The sequence below is a fragment of the Nelumbo nucifera genome, chromosome 6, assembly GCF_055504915.1.
Source record: "Nelumbo nucifera cultivar China Antique chromosome 6, China Antique-T2T, whole genome shotgun sequence".
In the NCBI taxonomy this organism is placed as follows: Eukaryota; Viridiplantae; Streptophyta; class Magnoliopsida; order Proteales; family Nelumbonaceae; genus Nelumbo; species Nelumbo nucifera.
In genome coordinates this window covers 63,708,409-63,734,816 of record NC_142654.1, presented here as the reverse complement: position 1 = coordinate 63,734,816, position 26,408 = coordinate 63,708,409, and the positions used below count along the sequence as shown (strand labels likewise).

The 26,408-nt window shown below is 41.0% G+C and overlaps 1 protein-coding gene, 1 long non-coding RNA gene and 1 pseudogene across 3 annotated transcripts; all 3 read left to right on the top strand.

The window, feature by feature from the left end:
* Positions 1–9,474: 9,474 nt before the first annotated feature.
* On the top strand, positions 9,475–10,711 carry LOC104587080 (auxin-responsive protein SAUR68-like). Its single transcript, XM_010244532.3, has one exon. It carries the CDS (start codon positions 9,989–9,991, stop codon positions 10,448–10,450), a length of 462 nt encoding a protein of 153 aa, XP_010242834.1. The 5' UTR covers positions 9,475–9,988; the 3' UTR covers positions 10,451–10,711.
* Positions 10,712–12,949: 2,238 nt separating this feature from the next.
* LOC148791138 (auxin-responsive protein SAUR68 pseudogene) lies at positions 12,950–13,330 on the top strand (annotated as a pseudogene).
* A 23-nt stretch (positions 13,331–13,353) lies between these two features.
* Positions 13,354–24,462, top strand: LOC104587079 (uncharacterized). 2 transcript variants are annotated; one of them, XR_016077852.1, is made up of 5 exons: positions 13,354–13,711; positions 13,874–13,941; positions 15,286–15,330; positions 16,298–23,606; positions 24,092–24,462. It is a non-coding gene; the product is annotated as an uncharacterized LOC104587079 (long non-coding RNA). The 2 variants fall into 2 exon arrangements; XR_016077851.1 differs by having other exon boundaries at positions 13,355–13,711; positions 15,286–15,334; positions 16,531–23,606.
* Positions 24,463–26,408: the final 1,946 nt, after the last annotated feature.

Genomic DNA, 26,408 nt, shown 5'->3' with positions numbered 1-26,408 from the left:
CGTATTTAGCCAATTAGTAGACTGTATATAATATAGGTCTCTCTCTCTCCTTGGATCAGCCAGTTTAGCTGAATAGACAACCATAATATAATTCTTGGTCTCCTGCTCTCTCCCTTCTCGCTCTCAAGTGGATTAATGAATACTCGTATAGTGCATTAATACTGTAATATACGGTACTATAACTCTCAAACTCAAATAATATAAACTCACAATACCGTAATATATTATATAGACTATATATAGCCGTTAAAAGTGGACTTGAATGTGAAAATCCACAAGATTTTGCAACTTAAAATGAAATTGAAAAACCTCATGATCTACCTTGTGTAAGGAAGCCCAAAGCTGAAAGTGAGTATGAAAGATTTCTTTGGCTGAAAATAGGGGGTGTCAATTAGATCAGATTTGATCCAATCCAATCCGGTCTGATATGAGTCCATGATAGATGGACCAGGTCCAGTCCAATCTAATAAATATTTTGGACCATTTTGAACCAGTCTAATTCAATGTCTAAATCATCCAATTTGTTTAAATTTGTTTTAACTTAGATCGGTTCCAATCCAAACCTAGTCCATTGACACTTGTATTCTTATCTTCTCATCAATGGACCAGATATTGGTTCAATCCGACTTAATCCAATATAAATCCATTATGGATGGACTAGGTCCAATTCAACTCAATAGATACTTTAGACCAATAATTCTGCACCAGTCCAACACAAGGGTGATATTAATTATCACCCTTGCATTTCTCTATGAAAGTCACTAAACACCATCATTGTTTACCATCTCACCAGTGTCTAAACCACAGCAAATACATATAATCACCGGGGAACCACTCTTGCTCTCAATGTCGCATTTTTCATAGGCCCAGCCAAGCCATGACCAAGGCCCAGAAGTTCGTTCCATTTGCAAGTAAGTGGCAAAAGGCAGCTGCTATTGGGAGATCTAGCATCTAGGAGAAGAAAGTCATTCCAACCGAGAGAACTAGTGGGCTGGGCTCGGATGGGCTTGGTTGGGCCTTTCTCTGCATGCCTCATGTATGTTTAGTTGCATTATGTGCCAGTGCTGCTGACTCAAGACTTGTGTTTGTTATTCTCAGTTAGTCAATTACAATATTTCTTGTGAAATAAATATTAAAAGAGTATATCAATAGTGACATATATGGTACATACCTTTGTAATATTATGCCCATACTTGCTTTTGGCCTCACGTCCAGACGCCATCTCCGGAACTTTAGTTCATATACTTTCCTCTCTCCGCTGTCTCTTCTGATCTTCTCCTTTCTCTTTCACGTGCATTGCTTATTTGTTTTGTTAAAAAAGGGTATAATTATTGACTTTTTTGGCTGAGGAGTAGAAGAAAAGGGATAAAATTAATTATTGATTTCAATGGCCTGCAACAACTGGATGAATCCAACGTGGCAAAGCACAATATCTCGTTTGGCCCTTCCCGTTTTATATCCTACTAGTTGAGTGGCGTGAGATCACATCTGCGCCTCGCAGAGCATGCCCGTACGGGTCCCTCACAGCACATCACAACCGTCTATTGAAAATATCTGTTGGATTTTAATTTTATAAGAGATTAAATCTAATGGGTTTGATTGGTCAATTACATGAGAAATTGCACTTGCACATTTGATTAAAAAAAATTAGTTTTTCTCTTACAAAACCCAGTTTTGAATTTGTCCCACATTGGAAAATTATAAGTTTTGTTTTCAATATTTTAATAGGAGCTGATTTACACTCCTTAGAAATAGTAGAGGAGAGTATGGGGGTTTGATACCACGCAACACACGTGCATGCGTGTGTGTGTGTGTGGCGTAATGAGGCGCACTTTGCTCGCACCTGCATGGCTCGCGAATGGTGGCTTTGGTTTTGGTGCGTTGCTGACCGTTGATCACCGTTGATAAGATCAACGGTCACAGTGTTTGAAATTGTGACTGTTCAAGGTGCCTTCTCTAAACCAGCACCTACCTTTTCTTCGTAACTCTTCACAAACTATTTAAGAAGCATGAATCAGACTCTAAAGACACACAATTTCGAAACTCACTTTCTCTCTCTCTCTCAGTCCAGTCTGCTACAGTCTCATAGAAGGTTTCTTCGGAGACTCTTCAACTTTGCTGGTTGCAGATTCTCGCCCAAGGCTTTGTTGTATCCTGGGAACTGAGTGGGGGCAAATAATGTTCTAAAGACAATGTCTTCAGACGCGCCTCAAAGCTTCTCCTCCAAAGTTTTAGTGACCCCATTGTCCAATAACTTCTCTCAATAAAAAGTAAGGGAGATGTTCCAAATACACGCTCATGTGGGGTGCAGATATAACTCGAGTGGCACGTGCAAAAGAGGAATCCAGACCTAGTAGGTACTTTCAGTGAGCAATCCAGATAAGGTTATTGATGAAGGGCGATTTGGCCCGACCTCGTAGCCTGGGGACATGTGTACATGACCTGGCCCAGTGTACAGCTCAGCTTGACAACACGACTGCAACTCGACGGGAGAAACACGCCGAGTCCAACGCTGGCCACTTGGCGAGTTAAGCAACTCGCCCGGGACCGACGCTTGGGTAATTTTGACTCCCACCAAGTATAGAAGGTCCCGATTTCTCCCAGGGGCCCGAAGCTCTCCCTTCCCGAAGTGGGTGATGTTTTAGAGCTATACCTCTCGGCGAGTGACGAGGTGGTAAGCTCAGTACTAATAAGAGTAGATCGGGTCCAACGACCTGTCTATTATGTTAGTAAAGTGCTGCAAGGAGCAGAGACGAGGTACCCAGAGATAGAAAAGTTAGCCTATGCACTGGTTATAGCAGCACGAAAGCTCCGCCCATACTTCCAAGCTCACACTACCATTGTCCTCACCAATAAACCTCTGAGGCAAGTTTTGCTCAAGCCCAAGGTCTCAGGAAGGTTGACAAAGTGAGCCATCGAGCTCAGCGAGTACGAGCTCTAGTACAAACCGCGAACCGCTATCAAGGCCCAAGCCTTGGCAGATTTCATCGCAGAATGCACCTTCAACTCCGAAGTCCCCAGGCCGGTAGAACACGAGGCCCCCAGTACGAGAGAGCTCGGAGTTCCTGGACCGGTTGAACACGAGCACCGTGAAGTAGCAACCAACACGGCATCTCTCCTAGTTAGGCTAAGCCCGAACTGGGATGATGAACCCTAGATCCTTCACATAGATGGCTCGTCAAATCGACAGGGCAGCGGGGCTGGGATCGTTCTGTACGGACCAAGTGGTGTGAAGTTGGAGTATGCACTACGCTTTGAGTTCGTGGCATCCAACAATGAAACAGAATACGAGGCGTTGCTAGCCGGGCTGAACCTTGCAAAGGAAGTGAAAGCCAAGCACATCGTCGTCTGCAGTGACTCCTAACTCGTGGTAAATCAAGTTCTGGGTGAGTACGAAGCTCGCGAACCGACTATGGTAGCATACTTAACCAAAGTGAGAGAGACTCTGCTCAACTTCCGCTCACACTTCATCCGGCAAATCCCGAGATCAGAGAACACTGAGGCCGTACATCAGGACCATGCCCTACCAACAAAGGATAGCTTGGTACTACAACGCCAAGGTCAAAAAGTGAACTCTCTGCATTGGCGATCTGGTTCTCCGCAAGGTTATGGTGCCTAAGCCCGGTGTTGGCAAGCTCGGTCCGAAGTGGGAAGGACCCTACCGAGTAAAGCGAGTACTCAGGGAAGGAACATACGAACTCGAAACCCTAGAAGGGAAACAAGTACCTCGGGCGTGGAATATCGTCAACCTAAGACTATATTACCCGTGAACCACCGAACTGAGTGAACCACGAGTCACTCCTTTCTAGCCTTAGGGCCAATTTTCCAAACAAGTGACAACCTCGACAACACGAGGTCCAGTCACCCCATCAACAGGGGCAGACTCCAGGAAAACGGTTTGGTGTGACCACGATTCACTCCCTCCAGCCTAAGGGTCAACGCGCTAGGTTAACTGAAGACCTCGGCGCTATACATGACTCTACCGCCTCGCCAGGATAGGCTTAGCACACCAAAGACCAAAAGCGTCTCAAGAACAGACCTTCTGACTCCTAGCCTACCTCGGTATACGCGGCTAGAGGTAAACGCCAACCTAAATAGCTAAGCAGGTAGGTCGGGCACGCACCTTACTATGCCTACCTCGGCGTACGTCGCTAAAACCTGATGATCACCCCTACTAAGTGCAGGAAGACAGTTTGGGGTGACGGCGGTAAAGGGTCGCTCACCTCAAGGACTAAATTTACTAAACAACTAAGATAAAGCAAACACTCTGGCAGAAGTGAATCACACAAAGGAGAATACAAAGAAACAAGAAATGTGATTTCATTACATCTGATTTCATTACAAATGTGATTTCGTTACAAAATCTGGGTCATAAATGTGATTTCATTACAAAATCCCAAATACAAAGAAACAAGAAAAGGGGAATACAAGGAGCACACAACTATTTAGAAGGCTTATCAGCCTTACTCGGGGCCTCTTCGGGGGCCTCCTCGGGGGTGTCAGCCAGGTCGGTAGTATCGGCCTCCTCGTCGCCGCCCTCATCGTCGGAATCTGGGTCATCCGCGGCCTGACGGGCCATGTCGTCGTCTGTAATATTATAGGTGGTGAAGGCACTTATGTCAAGATCAGGGTATGCGCGCCTTATCCACCACCTACCGAGCTTGAACCCCCTATGGTAGGCCTTCGACATTACGTTGTCAAATCTAGATGACGTGACATAGTCGATAACGGCCTAGGCCTTCGCCTCCCCGAGAGCTTCGTCGAAGATCTCGGTCTTCTCCTTAATGTCGGCCTTGAGGTACTCCACCTCGTGCTCCAAGGCCCCCTTTGCTTCCTTGAGCCCCTGCACCTCAAGTTGCGAAGCCCTCTGACACGCCTTGAGACTCTTCACTTCGAGCTTCAAGGCTTCTTGACCCGCTCTGAGCCCATTCACCTCGGTCTTCAGCCTATCCCTCTCACGGGCCAGCTCCTCCTTCTCCAACAGCAGGGCTTCGATAGAGCTCTTATGGGCAGTAGCGTCACTTTCCAAATCGTGAATCTTGCCCCAAGCTGCCCTCATCTCCGTGTGAGCCGCGCGAGATGACTCCTCAGCAGCCAGAGCATGCCTCAAGTGTTTGTCAGACTGTAAGGTCAACGCGTGCATAGCAGTGTTCACCTGGCAGAAGGGGGTTGGTTAGTACTAAAGAAAGAGGAAGGAAAGAAGGGAGAGAGAGAGGTGGCTATTAGGGAGTGAACTCATCACCATGGCATGGGTTGCAGCGCGGGCCCCGAGCTGACCAGGAGAGAGTTCAGCCCAATCCACAACCTTCGCGGTGATAACAGCCCCCTTACTTCTTTCAAGGCTGATATCGGGATTCATAATGCTCTTTGCCTCCTCCTCAGTCCCCGAGCTGGACGCCGCCGTATCTGCGGCACGATGGGCCGATCCCTTGGAAACCTCGGCAGTAGCCCCGGTGGGATTTGGGACTTCAGCGGCAGCCCCAACTGGCTCAACAATCAACTCTGCCGTCGTTTTAGGCCCCCAAGGTGGTAGGTCCCCCTCCAAGTCTATCACGGGGGGGGGGGGTATTAGGGAGTTCGGGCCCCGAGGAGGGGACCTGCGGGAGATTGGGTTCAGGGGTAGGGGTTCTTGAGGGTTCCACGCGTGCCTTCTTGGCAGCCCGCTTCTTTCTCTTCTTCATCTGACAGAGGAGCCTCAGACCGGTATCCTCTCTTCCTCCATAGGACCTGCAACAGAGCTCGGCGTCAATAAAATTCGAAGACACTAGGCGGATTGAACAAAACGCTAAGGTGGAGATCGACCTACCCGGGCTCAAACCGTTCTGAATGAGCTTTTCGTCAGCAATGTAGTCCCTGTGATCGAACCTAGTCTGAGCCCATGAATGAAAGGTCTCCCACGTCTTCTGGTTAAGAGCAATGCTAGGAGCTTGAGTGGCCACCCTCCAGTTGGTAAGGAATGGCCACTTCGTGCTGCTCCGGACTACAAAGTAGTCCCGCTTCCAGGTCGGGACCTTGCTTGGGAACTTGTGTAGCATTTTGAAGCCTGGGCGAGGGGACAGGGAGTAGGTTTGCCCATGCTCGGGTGGAGTGCCAGAGGCACTCTTTTTTATTAGCAGGATGGAGTAGAGGATATCTGCGTCCAGAGAAAAGTTTTGCTCGAAGTAGAGGGAGGTAGTCCTGACCAAGTTCCGAATAGAATTGGGGTGGAGTTGGTCCAGCGTGATGCTGAAGTGCCTCAACACCTCAGGAATAAGGCGGTGGAGTGGGAGACGAAGCCCGCCAACTAGTTGTTCCCTAAAGATCATGATCTCATCTGGACCGTGCTCCCTAGGGAAGTTGCCGGTGGGAAGACTGTACGAGTACTCCTGGGGTAGATTGAATTGCTGGATGAGGTGTTGAAGCCTCTCCTATGTCATGATGGATGGAACGAACTGGTCCGGCACCCGACCTCGACGAGAGGTAGATGCCAGTTTGCCCGAGGTCACCTGAGCCTCGTGGGAAGGACGTGCGACGACAGGGTCACCCCGACCCGAGGTACCCACCTCGGGTTTGTTTAAAAGACTGACCCCACTAGACATGGAAGGAAATGAACTGAGGAAAAAAGGAGAAAGGGAAACTCAGGGACTCACCAGGAAAACGATGCAACCGGACTAGGAGACCCGAGCTGAAGACCCCAGACGCGAGCTTACAATAGACGAAAGGTACTTAGCGGCGAAAGAAAATGACCAAGGTCCCCTGATATTTATAGCCGATGGGCCCGTGCGCCAACGGCCAGGTTCGAAGCGATCTAATGGTCCTCAAGAAAACCGACTGCGGGACTCTCAAGGCGAAATCTGTTTAGCGCGTTTTTTGGCGTCCGCGAAGTCCAGATCGCGTAACGTCCGCGCGTAAGTTGTACGTGACCCAGGTTTTCCTTTTGAACGAACCGAGTACTGGAGCGGTCCGGCCAACGAGCCACCCGACAAAATGGCACGAGAACCAAGCCAAATCCACTCGGCGCGTCATGAACTCTCCGCGCTGGGTCGCCACCCCCAACACGGGGAGTGGGGGGAAATTGATGAAGGGTAATTTGGCCCGACCTCATAGCTCGGGGACACGTGTACATGACCTGGCCCAGTGTACAGCTCAACCTGACAACAAGACTGCAACTCGACGGGAGAAACACGCCAAGTCCAACGCTGGCCACTTGGCGAGTTAAGCAACTCGCCGGGGACCGACGCCTGGCCAATTTTGTCTCCCACCAAGTATGGAAGGTCCCGAGCTCTCCTAGGGGCCCGAGCTCCCCCTAAGGGGTCCGAAGCTCAGGGCAGTACATGACCCTGGCTCGTGATTAACTGTCCCGACTACACCTCGGGGCAGCATCGTCCTCCCTCCCCCAGTGCCGGCATCTCGGCACCTCGGTACAAGGACAAACCTGCCCTAGACAGTCCGGTGTGTAGTAGCTCGGTAAGCTGTGGGGAGCCCTGCCTGATATCCATACCCACCAAACCCAGTGGCAGGGCTCTGATCTCTCGCCAGGCGGCGCTCTGTTTGCCTCCTCTGGAGGGCATGACACGTCTGTTAGGCCTGTACTTGGCAATGGCAGTTTGTTGCGGTAACCTGTGCCTGCCACACCTGCCCTGGCAGTAACAACAAGGGCGAGGGCGGTTATTACAGGTATGACATGACTCCAACATAAAAGAACCCAAACCCACACAGAGAAAAGGTATTGAAGTTTAAGCACTTGGAGCACTCTTACTCTCTATTCTCTTTGAGATTTCCTTCAATATCGGAGTGTTCCCACCGGGATATCTCCCTGGGAACCCTTCACTTCCTCCTTCCTCTTAGGTGCTGCTTGTTCCAGAAGACAGGTCACAACTAGCTAGGAGTGCCCAAATCGTACAGCATCAGTTATATTTGGTATCATTGCGGTTTTTACGTTTTGAATTTATCAATACAAATTTTTGATAATTTTATATAACCACAAAGTACTCTTAATACATAATCACTTCACCTTTCAAGCACTAGTGCCTCCAATCACAAAGTACTCTTAATACAAATTTTTGGAAAATCTGTTTCAATCGGGTCTTAGCACTAGCAGTACTACTAATATTCTCTATAGACTCAAAACTGAACCAATTATTAATTGGGATAATCATGTCTCACCCTATTAAATCCTATTATAATTTCTATGATAAAAAACAATTTAGAAACTTCATTTTTATATTAAAATGACAATATAATAGTAAAATAATAAACCATTTATATGTCAATAAAACAAGCATTTGAACCAAAATTATCTTATAAGCTGTCCATGAAATTTACTCACTTATAAAAAAAATTCATAAAAACTAAAAAGCATTTATACATTGTTAATCATATAACCGGTTTGAAACAGCAAGCACCGGTCCTAATCCAGTTATTAATCAGGACACAAACTAGCCGGCTAGACCCAGCCCATTGATTAGTAAAGGCACTTTGTTTACTTTTACACCATTGATTAGTCAAAATGTCCAAATGCATCTACAATGTTAATCACATTACAATTAGTTCCTTCAATATATGAGTTCATTCATCAAAGCCTATGTTGCACAAAACCCAAAAATACAGATTCGAATGGCATAATAAAATGAAGTAAAAAACAAAGAGAAACAAGAACAGAGCACACACAGATTTAGGTCCCCGAGCGAAGGAGCAAATTAAAATCACTATAACATCAACAATGGTAAAGAGTAAAAAAATGTACACAACTCCTCGCTTCATAAAACCCTAAATTCCAAAATACACCTACATTTCTACTTGTCTCTCAAGTCAAAAAGATGAATATAAAAGAAAACCCTAAACTACATAACTTTTCATATTCGGGTTGAGTCCATAAATTGACTATAGATTGGATCCGTACCACTGCAAGGACTCCGCCACTACGGCCAAGTCCCAAACTCTATGTTTCCATTACAAACACTACGAAAATTTACCTTTGAGTTAAGCAATAAAGAATTGGAGGCACAGACATAGCTGTATTGTATTTGGTGCGTAAGAAAATAAGTGATTAAGGGAAACTTGTAAAAAATATGTTTTCTTATTTAAATACTTTTTATCACAGAACCGTGGACGTCCCCCTAGAAATGTTATAGGACAATGCAGTACAAGCAATGGCATTTTGTAGGCAACTTTGTAGGCAGGCTGTGTCTAACCAACCAACTCTGACTCGTGCAGCGGCTTAGAAACTAGAAAGTGACGAACCTAGCTAACAATTTGGCTGCGTCCAACCATTGCATTGCTTTGTTTAAGTTGATCATCATCTGCTACCTACCACTACTACCAGGCCAGAACCAGATGAACAGATTATAAACATCTAAGCTTCTTCCAGCACATGAATACCTGATTATGTCGGAAGTCGAAGACAGGCTGGGTTCAGTAATAAGACATAAGAATGTGCGTGTGTCGAGCTTTAAGCGAAAATCTGACCAACAAAACATATACTTGTTTCCATTCTTCTTCTTCTCCAGGTATTATAGCGCCTGAGCCTGATGAGGTTGAGATTGAATACCAAACATGTGGCTCGACCGGACCAGATTCGGCATAATCCAAATTAAAAGGGACCCTCTTCACTGCACTCACACACTCATACTCTTCGCTTGTCTTCTGAATTCTTCCCTCACGTCTCATTGGCCAACAGATATGGGTTTCCAAAGACAAATTAAACCCACTACGCACCAAGCGCATCGCTACAGTCCAATATAACAACTTATGCAAGCACATGCACCTAGGATGGTGCCCCTCATCTCATGCAGCTAGACACAACCATCGTGATTGGTACTCAGGAAGTAGATAATTAATTGATTCCTTCACTTGAAAACATATATATATATATATATATACACACACGGTCAGTCTGAATTAGGTCAGTCATCCACACCCAAGTCCAATTAAACCCGGCCACATCCTAAATCTGTTTCCTTGTTTGTTTTGCTATTATATTCAGTAAGAAAATTTCCAATTTCCAGCAATGATCAGCACCAAGAAGCTCCTTGCGATGGCAAAGAAGTGGCAGAAGGCAGCTGCCATTGGGCGGAGAAGACTCTCACTGGGCAGAAGCAGCGCAGATGGGGAGGCTTGTTATAATAACCCCAAACAGCCAGTAGCTAGCAAAGGCCACTTCGTTGTATACACAGTCGATAAGAAGCGATTTGTGGTTCCCTTGGCGTATCTCAACAACAACATCATCAGACAACTCTTCAGGATGTCCGAAGAGGAGTTTGGACTACCGGGAGAAGGCCCCATCACATTGCCATGCGATGCAGTTTTCATGGAATACGTTATATCCTTGCTTCGTCGAAGAGTGCCTCAACACTTGGAGAATAGTTTGATTACATCCTTGGCCACAGGACGCTGCTTTGCTTCTTCTTCTTCTTCTTCTTCTATTTCTCAAGGCCAAACGCAGCAACAAACACTTCTCCATGGCTTTTAATAAATAGCTTTAGTGTTTTCAGCCTTCTTATACTTCTGTAAATATAATTAATCCGGCACAGTTTTGATCCAATATATATAAACATTTATTCTTCAATATATACAAAAAAATTAACATGGAGCATATTTCTTTTGGTATGTTGTAGATATTTGGAAGTATGGTCGTTGTAATTAAAACGGATGAAGCCAGGATGCACTAAAAGAAAGAACCAACGCATGCATCAAGACGAAATTTTAATTTGTGGTACAATTGAAGAATGTTACACAAAATCCAAGACTACATATTATCCAAAAATGAATAGAAAACAGAGATAAAAGAAAGAGAGAGCACGTACACAGATTTAAATGGTTTGGCTTATAACTTAAGTTAATTCACTATAGAATTAACAATGGTGAATAATTAATATAGAACTTTGCATATTCATTCTCTCTCACAAAAATGCTAAACTCCAAATTCATCTAAGTCGCTCAATTTTTCTTTTTAAGACTGTATATAAGAGAAAGCCCCCCAAAATATAACTCTTTGTATTTATTTGGGTTGGACTCATAAGCTGAATAAGAATCAAATTTGAACCGCACAAATCCTATACTAATTCCATTACAAATCACTATAAAATTTTGGTAGAGAGAGAATACTCCAAGACTATAAGGATAAGGATCTCTAATTAAAAGCAGACATTTTCTATTAAGAAAGGGAATCTTTATCTTTATGTCGACTATTAAGAGAGTACCATTAGGATTTTGCCTCTGAAGCGTCTTGTCACAGTTAATTGTTAATAGTAGGAATGCCAATCTCCCATAGGAAGGGGTCACCAACCTCGGGGTCTATCATCCGTTCGTTACAACGGGAGTTGCTATTTCATTCTCATCGCAAGGTGTTGATAGTGCATTGGACTAATCTCGGACTTGCGATATCATTTTATGTTTGTCGCAAGTCTTAGGTGACGTGTAGGTCCGATGAGATATTTTATATTCATCGTAAGTCTCAGATGACGATTTATGCTCATCGCAAGTGCATGAGCCTTATATTACCTTGATAAAATGTCGTTGTACCATTATAGAGGTGTCCCAATTGAGATTTTTCCATTTTTTTTAATATCCCACCATAATCCCCATAATAGTGAAGTACATGTACTAAAACCCAAATAAATAGCCGATGTCATGAGTTGTTAAACACCACCACGTGGACCTGAAACTGAGGTCAGAATGGAGTCCACTGAGTTCCGAGTCGACCTGGCAAAGGTTTTCATGCTCATGTGAATACCGACATCTGCTGTATACGTAGCCAATAATTTTGGTCGCATCACTGGGATAAGGAAGAGGATGCAAAGCACATGGGAAGACTGTTATCTAAATAATAAATCCAAGAGAACTAAACTGAGAAAGTTGGGGCCGAAGTAAAAGAAATTAACAAACGACGATACAAAATATGTAATATCTACGGAACTGGATTAAAGATTTTGTTGTTGTTTCATATATGTATACGTGTTCTTCTACTGCTAACAGCAGCCGATGGATGATATATACACTAATTTTGAAATGAGATGGCAGTAAATTAATAAGTTGGAAGTATGTTTTGTTAAAACGGTTATGCTCAGTTCGGAAGAGTACAAAATAATATTTAATACAATAAATTAATATAAGGTTTTGCATCGTACATATATATATATATTTGTATATTTAACCCTATTATATTACTCTGAGCAAACTGAGCTTTAACAACAAAGAAACACATAGAATGCTTCCATGTCGGACTGGGTTGCAAAAAATTTGATCTCATTAAGTGGATCAAATATGGATTAGTCACCCCATTAGAGACGCTAGTTTCAGAGCGCGCAGCACCGATACCAATCAAAGGAATTAGGAAAGAAAGAAGATTATCCATCCATGCACTCATATTATAAGCGTACCTTGCTGCTACGTACTCAGGTTGGATGTTCAGGGAAGAAAAGGATGCATGGACGATATATAAGGTGTAGGCTGAGATACAAACACTGTTTGTTTATTCTAATGTTCACTGTAAGCTATTCCGTTTAATTGAACTGATACTTTTTCAAAATAATCTTCTTTTATCCAATATATTAACACTCAAAAATGAAAAAATTAGTTAATTATCCAATTGACCAATTTATCAGTAAAAAAGATATCCAGAAAATGTAGCTAGGCAGCTTGGATGTGATGCCCTACCAACTGCTACTGGTGCATGCCTTGGGCCTGGATGATCACTCAACCACATCCAAGCAGGCCCACCTCCTTAATTAACATAACAGCGATCAGTATTCTTTCAAATCAATCCAATGGTCACAGCATGGTATGGTTTTGCAATTTTCCATCCCATCCTTGATCCTCTAATCCAAGACAAGGAAAGCTACTCTTGCGTGGTGTGTCTCCTCTTACAATTGTATATAACTGACCTACCCCATGTTGCCTTCTCCATCCACACTAACTCAATCAATCTGGCTCAGAGTTCTCAGACCAAGTCTAGATCTCTTTGGCAGCCATGATCAATCACAAGAAGCTCGTTGCCATGGCAAGAAAATGGCAGAAGTTGGCTGCCATCGGCAGGAGAAGGATTTCATCAGCAAGGGCTACAATGCACCGAAGAAGTGCAGCGAATTGGTGGCCGATGATTAAGGGCCATTTCGTTGTGTATACTGCTGATAATGGACGTTTTGTCATTCCCTTGGCTTATCTAAGCAACCCCATCTTTATAGAGTTACTCAGAATATCTGAAGAAGAGTTTGGTCTACCAAGCGATGGGCCCATTACGTTGCCCTGCGATGCAGTCTTTGTGGAGTACATCATCTCCATAGCTACTTGTCGGTGCCTGCCATCTTCATCTCTCCATCAACAACCTAACCCACCTCTACTTGTCAATTAGTTTTGAATTTGAAGTAGTCTCACTACCATTTGAGACTAATTTCTACTTCAATTTTACACATTTGTACATAACGATTGACAATGTAAATTTTTGAGGCAATACAAATATATATTCTTTATTCCTAAATTTTACTTCACACATTCCCATTTCAAGTGTTTGGTTGACGGAATGGAAATTCCATTCCCACTCTAGGCAGAATGAGAATCCCCCGTATGGGAGAATGGCCATTCCAGTTTATCGTTTAACGTTTAAGGTTTCAGTTTTTTTTTTGACAAAAATAACCCTTTCATTTTCAACACTAGACAAAGAGAGCTGTCACCGAACAGAGGCTGCGAGCAGAACTCCAAATGATCTTCTGTCACTGAACTGACCTCCGGCGAGGTAAGACCGCTGCCGAACCATTCCCCTCCTCCTTCCAAATCAAATGCCCAAGCTCTAATTCGGGATCTCCTTCTTCTTCCCTTGCCTCCTCTTCCTCTTCCTCCTCCATCTTCCTTTTTTTTTTTTTTCAACTTACTGAAATATGTTTTTTATTTTTTGCAGATCCTCCCCTGCTCTATTCGGTATCGATCTACATCTTCACTGCTACCATTAACGAGCTTTTCACACTAGTCAGTACATCAGTCAATGATCCACCTTTTCTGTTTCAACTTTTTATAGTGGCCATTTTCTCTTTGTTTGATTGTGCTTGTTGTGATCAGAAGCGTTCTTTAGATAATCTTATCTAGACCCATTTAGGGTTTTGAATTACCGAATTGAATCTTCTTAGATATGGGGTTTCATTGGATAGAACCATTGACTTCTTCAATTTGGATATGTTTTTCCATGTTTACCTTCGTCTCTGTTTGTATTTGATTTGATTTGATTTTTAGCTATCTACGATTGTCCTGCACGTAGATCATTCTGGTTAGTAGTCATGTTATTATGATCCTGGCAAGGAAATCCACTATATATTTGTCAATTAAATTTGGAAATTTGCGTGTAGTCTCAATTAGATTGATCTGGATTGATTGTTGGTGATGGGTATTCACTCATTCCTTGTTCTTGTGTTTTTAAGTCTTCTTTGATTAATTGTCTTCAAATTATTTTATTTTTAACTACTTAGGCCTCTTAAACCATAGGTGTTACCAAATCCTAGTGTTACCTCCAATCATTTGGCTTATTCATCCTAGTTATAGGAGTAATTTTCTGTTCCTCCACCTTCTTGATTGGTTTGTATGAACACGACTTGTATTGAAGCTAAATGTGTCTCCTCCTTCTTTGTCAATTGAAGGATAAACAAAAAAAGAACTTATACGAGTGAGATGGGTCTGGGATTTATTTTTCTTTTAATCAGCTATGCAGTTCAATAACTAAAGGAACCACCATCTTATTTACTCCAAACTAGTTTTCTTCCCTGGAATTTTAAATGTTGTAGGACAGGATTGTGATGATAGAAGCAATACTTGGTGCTCTCTGTGTAGATTTTCTAATCCAAATCCTTCTTGGATGTTCATGTTGTCTTTGGTATTTTCTTGTTGTTTGGTGAAGTAAGTGTTCTATTTTGCTTATGTTGCAAGAATCAAAATACTTTGTACATCATGTCATATTCTTTGTTGGTCTTCATTGCACATAGCCAAATAGGGCTCCAAGTCGGATTGAAGAATTTCAACTACATGGGGCTTGAATTAGAGTTCAAGCCCATTGAAAATTTAACAATTCCTGACCGAACCCAACTTGTAAATCTATGACCAAACTATAGTGGTTGTGTATCAAATGATAAAAAGTATTTTGCATTGGACAAGCAGATGATGAAAATATCTGTCAGGGATTTTACCAAGGTCTTAGAAGGTCCACTACAGGTGTAACTATATTTTTGGATGATGAGTTTTTTTTTTCATTTCTTCTATCATTTAGTGAAATGGTTGTGTAACAAAGGGCTAACCCTCTGTAATGCTGTTATTTCTCTCTTGTAGGCTAAACGAGGGGTTGCTGGGCAAATTTACCAAAGCACCATCTTTGTAAGTAATAAAAATCAAAAGGAGAATAGTGGTTTCTTCTGCGTTAAAGCTCAATTGTGTAAAAGGATTAAGCCATCTAAGGATGCACTTTAGGAGAACAATGTATGGCTTAAATTTAGTGATATAATTTATTTGTTAGTGATATTGTCTTATATTTTCAAGTTCTGTTGAATGCACTGGATGATGCATCAGGTCCGCCTGGTTTCATGAGTCCATGCCATCTCCAAAATCTCCCCTGTCACCTAAAAGACCATGAGAGGCGAAAGATAATAACCATAACTGTATGTTTGAGAGTTTGCTACCTATGTTTTTAGCATTATCAGATACAAATATGATTGGAACCTTACTAATTTTGGTAGCCTCAATGTAGTTAGCAGAAATCACCAAGGTAATGGAGGTGGAATATTCTCTGTTGGGAAAACCCTTGAGAATATATCGTTTAGATGTTACAGTGAAACTTGATTCTCAGATGAAAATCATTACAGGTTTGGTGTTTGCAGTTGCATTGTAGGGGGCGTTATTTTATCAGATTTTGAGAGGGAGGAAAGTTGGTTCAATGGGATTTTGGTTCCCATTGACCAAGAATCCCATGTTCTTTTTTCAGATTTATGTGGGGACCAGGGAAAGTTTATTTTCTTAGGTATCACTTACCCGGGTAAGTAATACCCATTTCTTAAGTGGGTAAATAACTTTCCCACTTAGAGGGAAAGTTGCCAAAACTTGAATGGGACAAAAATGCCCTTTTAATAATGATTTTTTATGACTAAAATGGTCATTGCTTTATTTACATGAGAAATAAAAAAACATGGGTAAATGCACTTACCCGGGTAAGTGTTTCCCAGGAAAAACTTACTCAAGTAAACTACATTTACCCAGATAAATAACTTACCGAAAAGCGAACAGGGCCATAGTGTTAAATGGTAGGTTACATTCTAACAACTTCTCGGTCTTAATTTTTTTCCTGTAGTTAAAAGTGGAACATCTTACCGAGGTTCATGGTAAGAGCTATGGAGTCTCAATTACCCAAGTCTTTTCCTTTTATGGATCATTCTTTTTGGTAGCATAAAATAGGATATGTATGAGTTTTGCTTATAATTCCTGGAAATAGAAGATAGAGACAAAGCATAGACACTTTTGTTGCTGTATCAGGAGCAAAGACTGAATGCGGAAATATGATCAAAAGGCCTTTTATGCTGGTAGCAGAAGGTGGAAATGATCTTCCATGGCCCCCAATTCTCAAGTGTTAGTCCCGCTGGAACTTTTTCTTCTACAATAGCACCTTGTCTAGTTAAGGAAACTCCAGTACCATAAGAAAAAACACTAAAAGACATTAATCCAACAGAAACCTAATTTTCTTCCTTCAGAAAATTCTTTTCTGCAAACTCAGAATCTTCATCAGCACAACATGGACCAAACCGATGCAGCATATGGAAGTTTAGCATAACAAACACATATCTGAACAATGATTTTTATGTTTGCAGAGCTGAATAATGATTTTACAAAAATTTATGGTGGATGTTTTTTTGTGATATTTATATATTTTTTTCTTTTCATTTCTTTATATTTTCTCTATACATGCACTTGTTAGCATGTTGCTAGTGTGTGTGTTCAAAATATATAATAAGTGGATTCTTTCTAATGTTCTTTAAACAGGGGAAGAATCGAAATTTTTGGGTAATTACGATTCCGGCTTCTAGTTGAACCAAACAGAAATGATCAGAATCCGATTTTGATTCCTGAGTGAACCAAACAAGCATCGGGAATAGGAGATTTTGATTCCGATTCCAATTCCAATTCCGGTCTTGTCCACGAACCAAACACACCCTAAGTACAAGAGACAACTTAACCCACATCTTCTTACAAAGAATTAATAGTATTTTATTAATATTTGTTTAAAAAAAAAGAGTATTTATATTATGGAATAGACAACTTTGGATCGACTTAAGCAAAACTTGATCTAAGATTTGACACCAATCTGTCTCACTAGAGAACGAATTGTTGTGTTTGTTGGTGTATAGAAAAAAATGGGCAAATTTCTTAAACTATCCCTACTGCTTAGTTAATTGACTAACTATACCCTTATTGCTTAACTATTGTCTTGCAACGCCCCTACTGTTTCTGACAATTGCCTAAAACATCCCTAACAATTAATGCTCCGTCATAAACCTAATTATTCACATGTGACATCACGTGATTGTTATATATTTCAAAAATTTATAGTTTTTGCTGAGATTTGAAGCCAATCTGTCTTAGTAGAGAATGAATTGTTGTGTTTGTCTATGCATAGAAAAAAATGGGAAAATTTCATAAACTATTCCTACTGTTTAGCTAATCGACTAACTATAACCTTATTATTTAACTATTGTCTTGCACCACCCCTATTGTTTCTGACAATTGCCTAAAACCTCCCTTACCGACTTACCGTTAATACTCCGTCATAAACCATTCATATGTATCATCACGTGATTGTTATATTTTTCAAAAATCCCTGCCTTACCCTTTCATTGGAAAATGATTTGCTTTGGTTTCAATTTCGGAATCTGAATTTGGATTCGGGTGAGTTCAATGAAAGTGCACACAACGCTTTCTTGTAAGTTGTAAATTATCACTCTCTCAATACCTTCGGGATCTGTCATCTTCCACCTGCATATTGGATGTAGAACTCGGTGGTGGTGGTAGTCGTTCACTGTCTTCTTTGTGGTGGAATCATATTTTTCCATAGACAAGTAAAACATGAAGGGCTTTTGGCACGGATTTCAAATGACAGGGTGAGTGTTGAAGGCACTATGCAGTGTAGTCAACCTTCCCGTACCAATTGAGAAAAGTTTTTGAAGGCATCTCAATCTCTCGGGGTGAGAATACACCCCAAAATATCTGAATGGCGAAACCCCAAGAAACAGAGAGTGCCCGACTCTTTTCTTTGTCAAAGCATATGGACTGCTACATGAGGCCAGCCGAGTCGAGCTTCATTGGCACCGCCATTCGTTGCAATTGAAGGAGTTTCGGCCTTTCGAGTTTCTCTATTATCAAGAAGTTTCAGAGAGGGAGATGGCAAGGCATTTTTTAATACTTGGTGTAATAATGGGAAATCTTGTTTTGCGAAAGAGAGAGAGGATAACTCTTCAATCGCTTTGCTTAGTTGCTTACTGACAATGATAGTCGCAGTTGCTTACATCTCCTCAGGAAGTTCTAGTGCAGATGGTTCTTCAATCCCAACTTTCTTATGATGTAATCGATGAAAGAGAGTGGGGTCACGGGGTTCATCTTCTAGTGAAGCGTGGAGAGCACTGATACGTTGAGAAGGTCAGCAAGGACCCATGTCAAGAACCCATGATATCGAGATTACGTTGCATGACTTGCAGGACGTGTGGCATATGCATATTTGTTAGTAGGACGTTTGGCATATGCATATTTGTTAGTTGTTGTTAGTAGGACGTTGCATGACTTGCAGGACGTGTGGCATATGCATATTTGTTAGCAGGACGTGTGGCATATGCATATTTGTTAGCTGTTGGTGCATAAGAAGTAGTCAAATAAGTGAGGAAATATCTCACAATAGTTGCGTTAGTTGCTGTTGAATAGGCAAGGAGTGTTGCTAAAGTATAGGATAGGGAGTTGCTAAACTTAAGGAAGCACTGGACGTTGAGGCCTTGAGTTTAGGAAAAATTGTTGAATGGCTTTTGTATTTAAACCTGGTATTAGTTGAAATCAAATAAAATTACAGGCTATTTTCTTGCCTTAAAAAGAAGATCTATCAGCTTGGTATTAGAGCCAGGTTTATGATGGGAAGCCATAAGGAGCGAATAGAGAGTTTGGAGTCAAGTGTTGGAAGTTTGCAGGAAAGTTTCATCCGTTTGGAGCTGGGATTTTGTGAGAAGTTGCAGCGACTGGAGGCTGTGATCAGCAATCTCACTGAAGCTGCCGTGATACAACCGGAACCCAAGTCCAACCAAGTCTCTGAGCAAAGTGGATATTCATCAAATGATCAAGGTCGTGAGCATGCAGGAGGAGACCGCCCCATGTTTTCTTCAAAACTCACAAGGCTGGAATCTCCCAAGTTTGCAGGAGAAGATCCCATTGAATGGCTCAATAAGGCGGAGCAATTTTTCAGGTTTCAAGGCACTACAGAGCTACAGAAAGTGCCCTTGGCCTCCTTCCATCTTGAAAAGGAAGCAGATCAATGGTGGCAGTGGTTGTATCGAGCTTACCAAGAGGAAGGAAAAGAAGTTACGTGGGACGTCTTTGTAGATGAGCTGTGGTCGCAATTTGGACCAACAGATTGCGAAGATTTCGGTGAACCTTTATCCAAAATTCGACAGACAGGTTGTAGGTACGTTTATGGGCGGCCTCAAGACGGGAATTGCTGATGGGATTAGAATGTTTAAGCCAAAGACCCATAAAGAAGCCATTAGCCTAGCCAGGATGAAGGATGATTAATTAAGCCGGCAAAAGAAGGTGACTAGGCTTCCTACTGCCGCTGTGGTGAGTTCGACTTCGACCAACCCTAAGACAGCCTCATCAATGAAGCAGATATCATGGGAAGAGATGCAAAGACGACGTGCACAAGGACTCTGCTTCAAATGTGATGAGAAATTTGTTCCTGGACACAAGTGTAAAGGTCCGCAGTTGTTGCTGTTAGAAGGAAACCTAAAAGAGGATGAGGAGGTACAAGAAGGCCTCGAAATTTTGCTTCATGCTCTCACGGGATGGTCCACTGCTCGCACCATGAGAATTATGACTAGAGTCGGCTCCCATGAGCTAGTTGTGCTCATTGATAGTGGGTCGACACACAATTTTATTAACGACAGAGTTGCGGAGCTATTGCAACTTCTAACAATCCCAACCGAACCTTTTAATGTGAAGGTGGCCAATGGTGCACCTCTCAAGTGTCAGGGGAGGTTCGATTAGATTGTAGCTACAAGGTACCCTATTCACCCTAACTCTTTATTTCTTACCGCTAATCGGATTGGATATGGTGCTAGGGGTTCATTGGCTCAAACAATTTGGCACGGTTATGTGTGACTGGAAAAGAATGACAATGGATTTCACGTGGGAAGGACGTCACCATCGCTAACAAATATGCATATGCCACACGTCCTACTAACAAATATGCATATGCCACACGTCCTGCAAGTCATGCAACGTAATCTCGATACCACGGGTTCTTGACATGGGTCCTTGCTGACCTTCTCTAGCAGTTCCATTCTCTGAATCACTTTCTTCTCAAATGCACACTTTGTCTCCACCTAGGTAAAGAAAAGGAAATCCAGATTATATACCAAGAAGACCAAAAGCCCAATTTCTTTTCGACTAACCGAACCTCCAAATAGCATACCCAAAATTGAAAACCGAACTTAATAAAACCAAAATTTAAAACCGAACCAAACCGTTTACCCGAACTAACTGAACCGATCAAGCGGAAACTGAAATTTCGGTTTGATTATTCGGTTTCAACCAAACTATGCTCACCCCTAACTTGGACGGTCAAACTGTTAAACCATTTGACCCAGGTAACAGTTTGTGGTTCACATTTAAATTGAATTTAAATTAAATATCTATACTACTTTTAAAAATTATGAATGACCTCAAGAATATTTCTGAAATTTTTTGAGGACAAAGTTTACCCTTCTATATTTAAATTTATTGATAAAAAATGAGGGGAAAAAGGGTAATCGGTTATTGATATTAAAAGAGTTGAAAAAAGGTAAATTTAAGATATTCAACCATTCAATTCCCTCTCATTAAATTCAACATTCAATTCCACCCAGTCCCAATTCCTTCACTAACATTAACTAGAACCATAGGTACAATTGGCATGTACCTGAAAGGTAAAAGGGTATTACCATTTGCAAGACCTTTAACCTAAATTGCCTATCCTCCCTAATCTTTTAGAAAACTTACCAAGTGGGTTCAATGGACTGCCAATCTTCATTCAAGTAGTCAAGGAGGATATCATCATCCTTGGGAAAAAGGAATCTTGTGATGGGAGACAGGCGGTTATAGATGTACCTTGCACTTGCATGATCTTTGGCTCCCTGTAATTGGAAAGAGAAAACATTTCAGGTAATTAAAATGGACTTATGGAGGTATTAACTTAAAGGAAGGTTTACTTTTATTCATCCAAACCTGGTGCCATGTGCCAAATTGACCATTTGGTTGGAAAAGGTTTATGTTGTTACTGCCTACATAATCTTGTGCCATTCCAATAATGGTACTCATGAGTCTCTGTTCACCATGCTGGTAAGCTGAATGCTCAAAGACAACCTGAGAACTGAGCAGTTGAATTAACTTAATTCCTGTTTTGTGCGAGACATAATATGTATTTTAATCAGCCAAAGTCCATGGTAGAACCAGCATTGTTTACCTTGTTCTGTGCGGGACAGACACTCCTCCTGCCTACATAGTCTGCATTCCACACAGAATCAGTTTCAAGTTTCATTCTTCAATCCAACCTCAATTAACCAACCCTTAACTGAAAGAAAGAAGGAAGAAAACAATTAAAGAGCGAGCAGTGTGGTGTTTGGACTTACTAGAGCAACTGCATCTCTTGCAGCTAGAGCCAAGATATCTGCACAGGAGACAACACCGGGGCACACTGACTCTATTGCTTTCTTTGCATTGTCAGTGACATAAAATGCATGCAAGGAAATGTTAGGAGGGCCATCCTTTTCAGCTTGGTTGTTTCCTACAGATTTCAACAGCACCGAGCCATCACAACCCTTCAAAAAGCAAAACAGGAATTAATTCAATTCAACTGGATGAAGTAGTGCTGGGCTGCTGGCTGATTAAAATACAACTTGTTTTAACTTTCTCTTGTTTTTGGCATCTTAAAGGCATGACAATCAATCATACATTTTTATCTGCTTCCATTTTCCAGGATTTTGTCACCAAAGTTTCTATGGAAAATAACTAATTATGTAGGGATTTTGAAATTGTGTAAAAACCCATGAGGACATAAAATATAATGTCTCTTGACAGGTCATACATATTTTTTTCTATGGTGGGCCTTACTGTTGCATTCCGGCATGCATGTGAACTTGGTTCATCAAATTAATTAACAAAGATCTTCCTTTCTTGTAATATTTAAATGGGGACATCTTATGTCTTTGTAGTTACAAGATATTGAGACAAGAAATATCAATTCCCATGATTTGGCCTTTGTGTCTAATGCTAGGCCACCATTAAAGACTGAGTGGTCAACTGGGCCTATATTAATGCAATGGTTGATCCAAAAACCTCAACAATCAATATCTCAAGCCCTAAACTCTGAAGTTTGTAATGAAGTGTTTAATGTAGGGTGACCGAGCTGGAGCAAGAAATTGGGATCTGTAGACCCGAAATTGGCTTGGAAGTTTTGATTGATATATTTAAGGCTAAGGTCATCCCTGAAATGGGGCCAAAGTTGTACTTGAGAAATCAAGATGCAAAAGTTAAATGCTTCATGCTGCTTTAGATTATATGACTTACTCTTCATATAATATATTATATTATATGACCGAGTTGGAGCAAGAAATTGGGATCTGAAGACCCGAAATTGGCTTGGAATTTTTGACTGATATATTTAAGGCTAAGGTCATCCCTGAAATTGGGCCAAAGTTGTACTCGAGAATCTGCTGCATCCTATATAAAGGTCTAATGGCCACCCCTACAATGGAGATAGCAATTCAACCCAAATGGAATTCCTGATGCATATGGGTCTTGATTCCTTAATGGTCAATTGATGCCTGATACTCCTTGGTTTCCAATTTTGCAACTGTCGAAGCAGTTATTATACACATGTGTATGTACATGTACATATAGATACAAGGAACTAGTCTGTTTATTTGGTTATTTAATCAAGTCTAAACAACATAGGAATCTTCTGTGAGACAAGATCTTTTGGGTCCCAAAAGAGAAGAAAACACAGTTTTGGTTCTTAATGAGATGAAATAGGGTTAGATCTGATCCAATCCATTCAAACAAATGCAATTTTTAAAATCCAAATCCCCATCTGTTTATGTAAATAGATGGCCAAACTGGAAAAATCAAATCTCGGACTTATGGACATAGCAGTATGTCCTAGTGATTTTTGCACTTTTGAATGGGATGCTATTCATCAATTTACTTTTGTTTAATTGTGCTTATGAGTCATATAATTTGATTCTGTGTGTCATTGATGAGTTCTGTTGTTTTGACAAAACTTGCTTCCATTTCTTGGACCACTTCTGAGAACAACCAGTGAAGCACACCGTAACTTCTCAGTGATCAAGAGCTTGCGACAAAGTGAGAACTTGCAGGTGAGTGTGAATGTTATGAGTCAATGTGCAGTATCCATTGCACATTGTGATTCTTCTATACCAAACATTAATTCAATTGTATGATTCTAACAGTTCTATTTCAAGTTCTTCTGGACATTGTCAATCACAAATAAGGGCAGGAATTTTATACAAATAATGGTGGAGGCTTTGTAAATGACCATATAATGGTTGCTCAGACCAGCCTGCTATGTATACCATGTGTACTGGCATGCCTTTGGTAGATAATCTTCTGCTTTACCTGACTGTTCTGGAAGTTTAAAAAACTTGAAGATTAGACACTCTGTACAGGGCTGAGCCGAAACCTCATTGAAGTCTGAATCTTAAACAGACTAGTTATAGACTTATAGTTTGATTTTTCAATTTCTTACTTTGATGCCCTCAAAATTTCTATAGCATTACTTGAAACCTACCAGAGAATTTGCTAAATTGAGGTATTTAGGAAATCTACTTGTTTTATGAAGCAGGTGAAAGAGGAACTGTATAAACAAAGGAGCACAGTTGTGAAGATAAGCAGTGATGAAGAGAAAGGAATGCTTAGCACAACTAACTGATTGCTCTGATTGTATATTCCTAATGTGCAGTCCCTTATTTGTAAAGAGATACTCGCACAGTGAATCCAACTATGTAAATAGGTGGTGGTCTCTAGATCATACAAGACTTCCTGTCATCCTTCTAAGGACACTCTTTTGTGGGGTGGATAATCATCTTACGGCTTCATTTATGTTGATTAACCCAATCTTATTCATGGAAGGCAACATGTTGATAGTATGAGTTCCATGATTGGACTTTGAAGGACAATCTTGTGAACTAATGAAATATTTATTTGCAAAGAAAATTAGAGAACGAGAATGCTGAAAAGTAAAAGAAATCAAATGCAAAGCCAACTGAATAAGAACCAAACAACAATAAGACAAGAACAATAAAATTTGATAGAAGGCAATGTACCTCTCGGGGGAATTCAATATCTCATAGTAAAAGACAGAGAAGTTCAAGGCCAGGCCAAGCCTAGATAATATTTAAAAAAAAACATTATTATCAAGCAACAAAGTCCTAGATAATATTTAAAACCAAATCTTCTTAAAGGATAAAATGGTATAAGTAGAACCATTAAAAATAAAATAAAACAAGGAACAGTTTGAACATAATCAAAACAACAAAACAACCACCAAAAAATCCTAAATATTAAGATTGATTTTTAAGTTATTTGGAAACCTACCAAAAATAACTGCTTTTCTTATAATGAGAATCTCAAGGTGGAGCCTGTCCTACCTTTAGTACTTCTTCACGACCAATTCATCAGATCTCAAGGTGAAACCTACCAAAAAAAAAAACCGATGACAAAAGTTATTTGGAAACTGATGACAATCTCAAGTTATAAAGTACATCAAGTTATTCTTTCTTATAATGACTGCCGCTATAATTAAAAATAATTAAAACTAGTGACCCATTGAACAGGTCAGCTTGGTGAACTGTTCACTGTCCAGGTCCATGGGTCATTGACTCAACCAATAGCTTCTGTAATATGGTGGTCTGGAGGTTGATTCAAACCAGGATTGTGGCTGGGTCATTCCAACAATCAAGATAATGAGATTGAAAACACTCTCAGAACAAGAAGTAAAACCATAAGACACGATAACAGAAAAAACATGGCAGCTACTCAATGTCAATGTAACTCACACTACCAGCTCCAACTTGAGCCAGACTATCGGCTAACGAACTAGCCAATTTGGGACCAGCCAAATGATATGTCCACTGTAGCTGCTAAAGAAGCCATATTAATGACTGTTGATTTGCTGGCTGTGTAGCTTGAATGGACTGTTGAATTTTCTGCATGCTAGAGAGGATTTTTATTTTCCTTTCTTTTGTCTTATTTTCTTTCATTCCCATCAAAATATGATCCAAAGGCTGAAACAGTAAGAATCTTGTAGAAGTAGTCCATTCCTTAAATAACTAAAAGTGTGTAATTTCAAATTTGTTAATGTTAATGGTGAATATGTGAACTACATATAATGACATCAGAGAAACTGAAACAGTGTTACCATATGCTGGGCCAAAGAAGCCATATTAATGACTGAGCCCCCATTACCCGCAATATTTCCTACATTTCAAGCCTCCGGGCCCACCGTCGGTTGGGTAATATTTAGAATATCAGTTGGGCCAAGAATCAGCATTCAAATAACAAACATATGACCCTTTAATTCGGCTGAATTTGATTGGGTGTGGACTGTGGAGAACCAGAAAACCCTCTTTGATAGTTCCGTCAATTATGCTGATTTTTGACACAACTAATGTTTCAAATGGGCTATTCACACTGGTGGGCCTTGACAATTGCAACATTTGACAAGTGGCAAATTTTAGGGGCCTAGACGGCCAGACCCATGTACAGGTCCTTTGTACTCAGTAAGAAAAGAAAAGAAGAAGATGCTAAGAGATGATGAAAATGAGATTTAATGTAGTCCAAATATAATCTAAACAATAATAATATGATAATGCTGAACCAAGTTCGACTCAGATTCACCAAAATAAAGAAGACCCATAAATTTGATTTGGAGAGAGAAATTGCAGAAAGCAAGATGCAAAGCTTTTACTGTACACTCTTGTTTATTGGTAAGAAGAGCAGAAAGTAAGGTGCAGGCCAGATGATTAATCCTTTCAAGAAGACCACAGAATGGTACAGGGAACACAGATGATGCATAATTAAAGGGAAAGTGAATTTAGAAAGACATCAAGCCTTAAAAAAGGAAAAAGTTAGAACCATATTATTTTTTGGGTAATCATATT

Coding starts and splice junctions, on each gene's coding strand:
- LOC104587080 (XM_010244532.3), top strand. CDS start 9,989: ATGATCAGCACCAAGAAGCTCCTTGCGATGGCAAAGAAGTGGCAGAAG.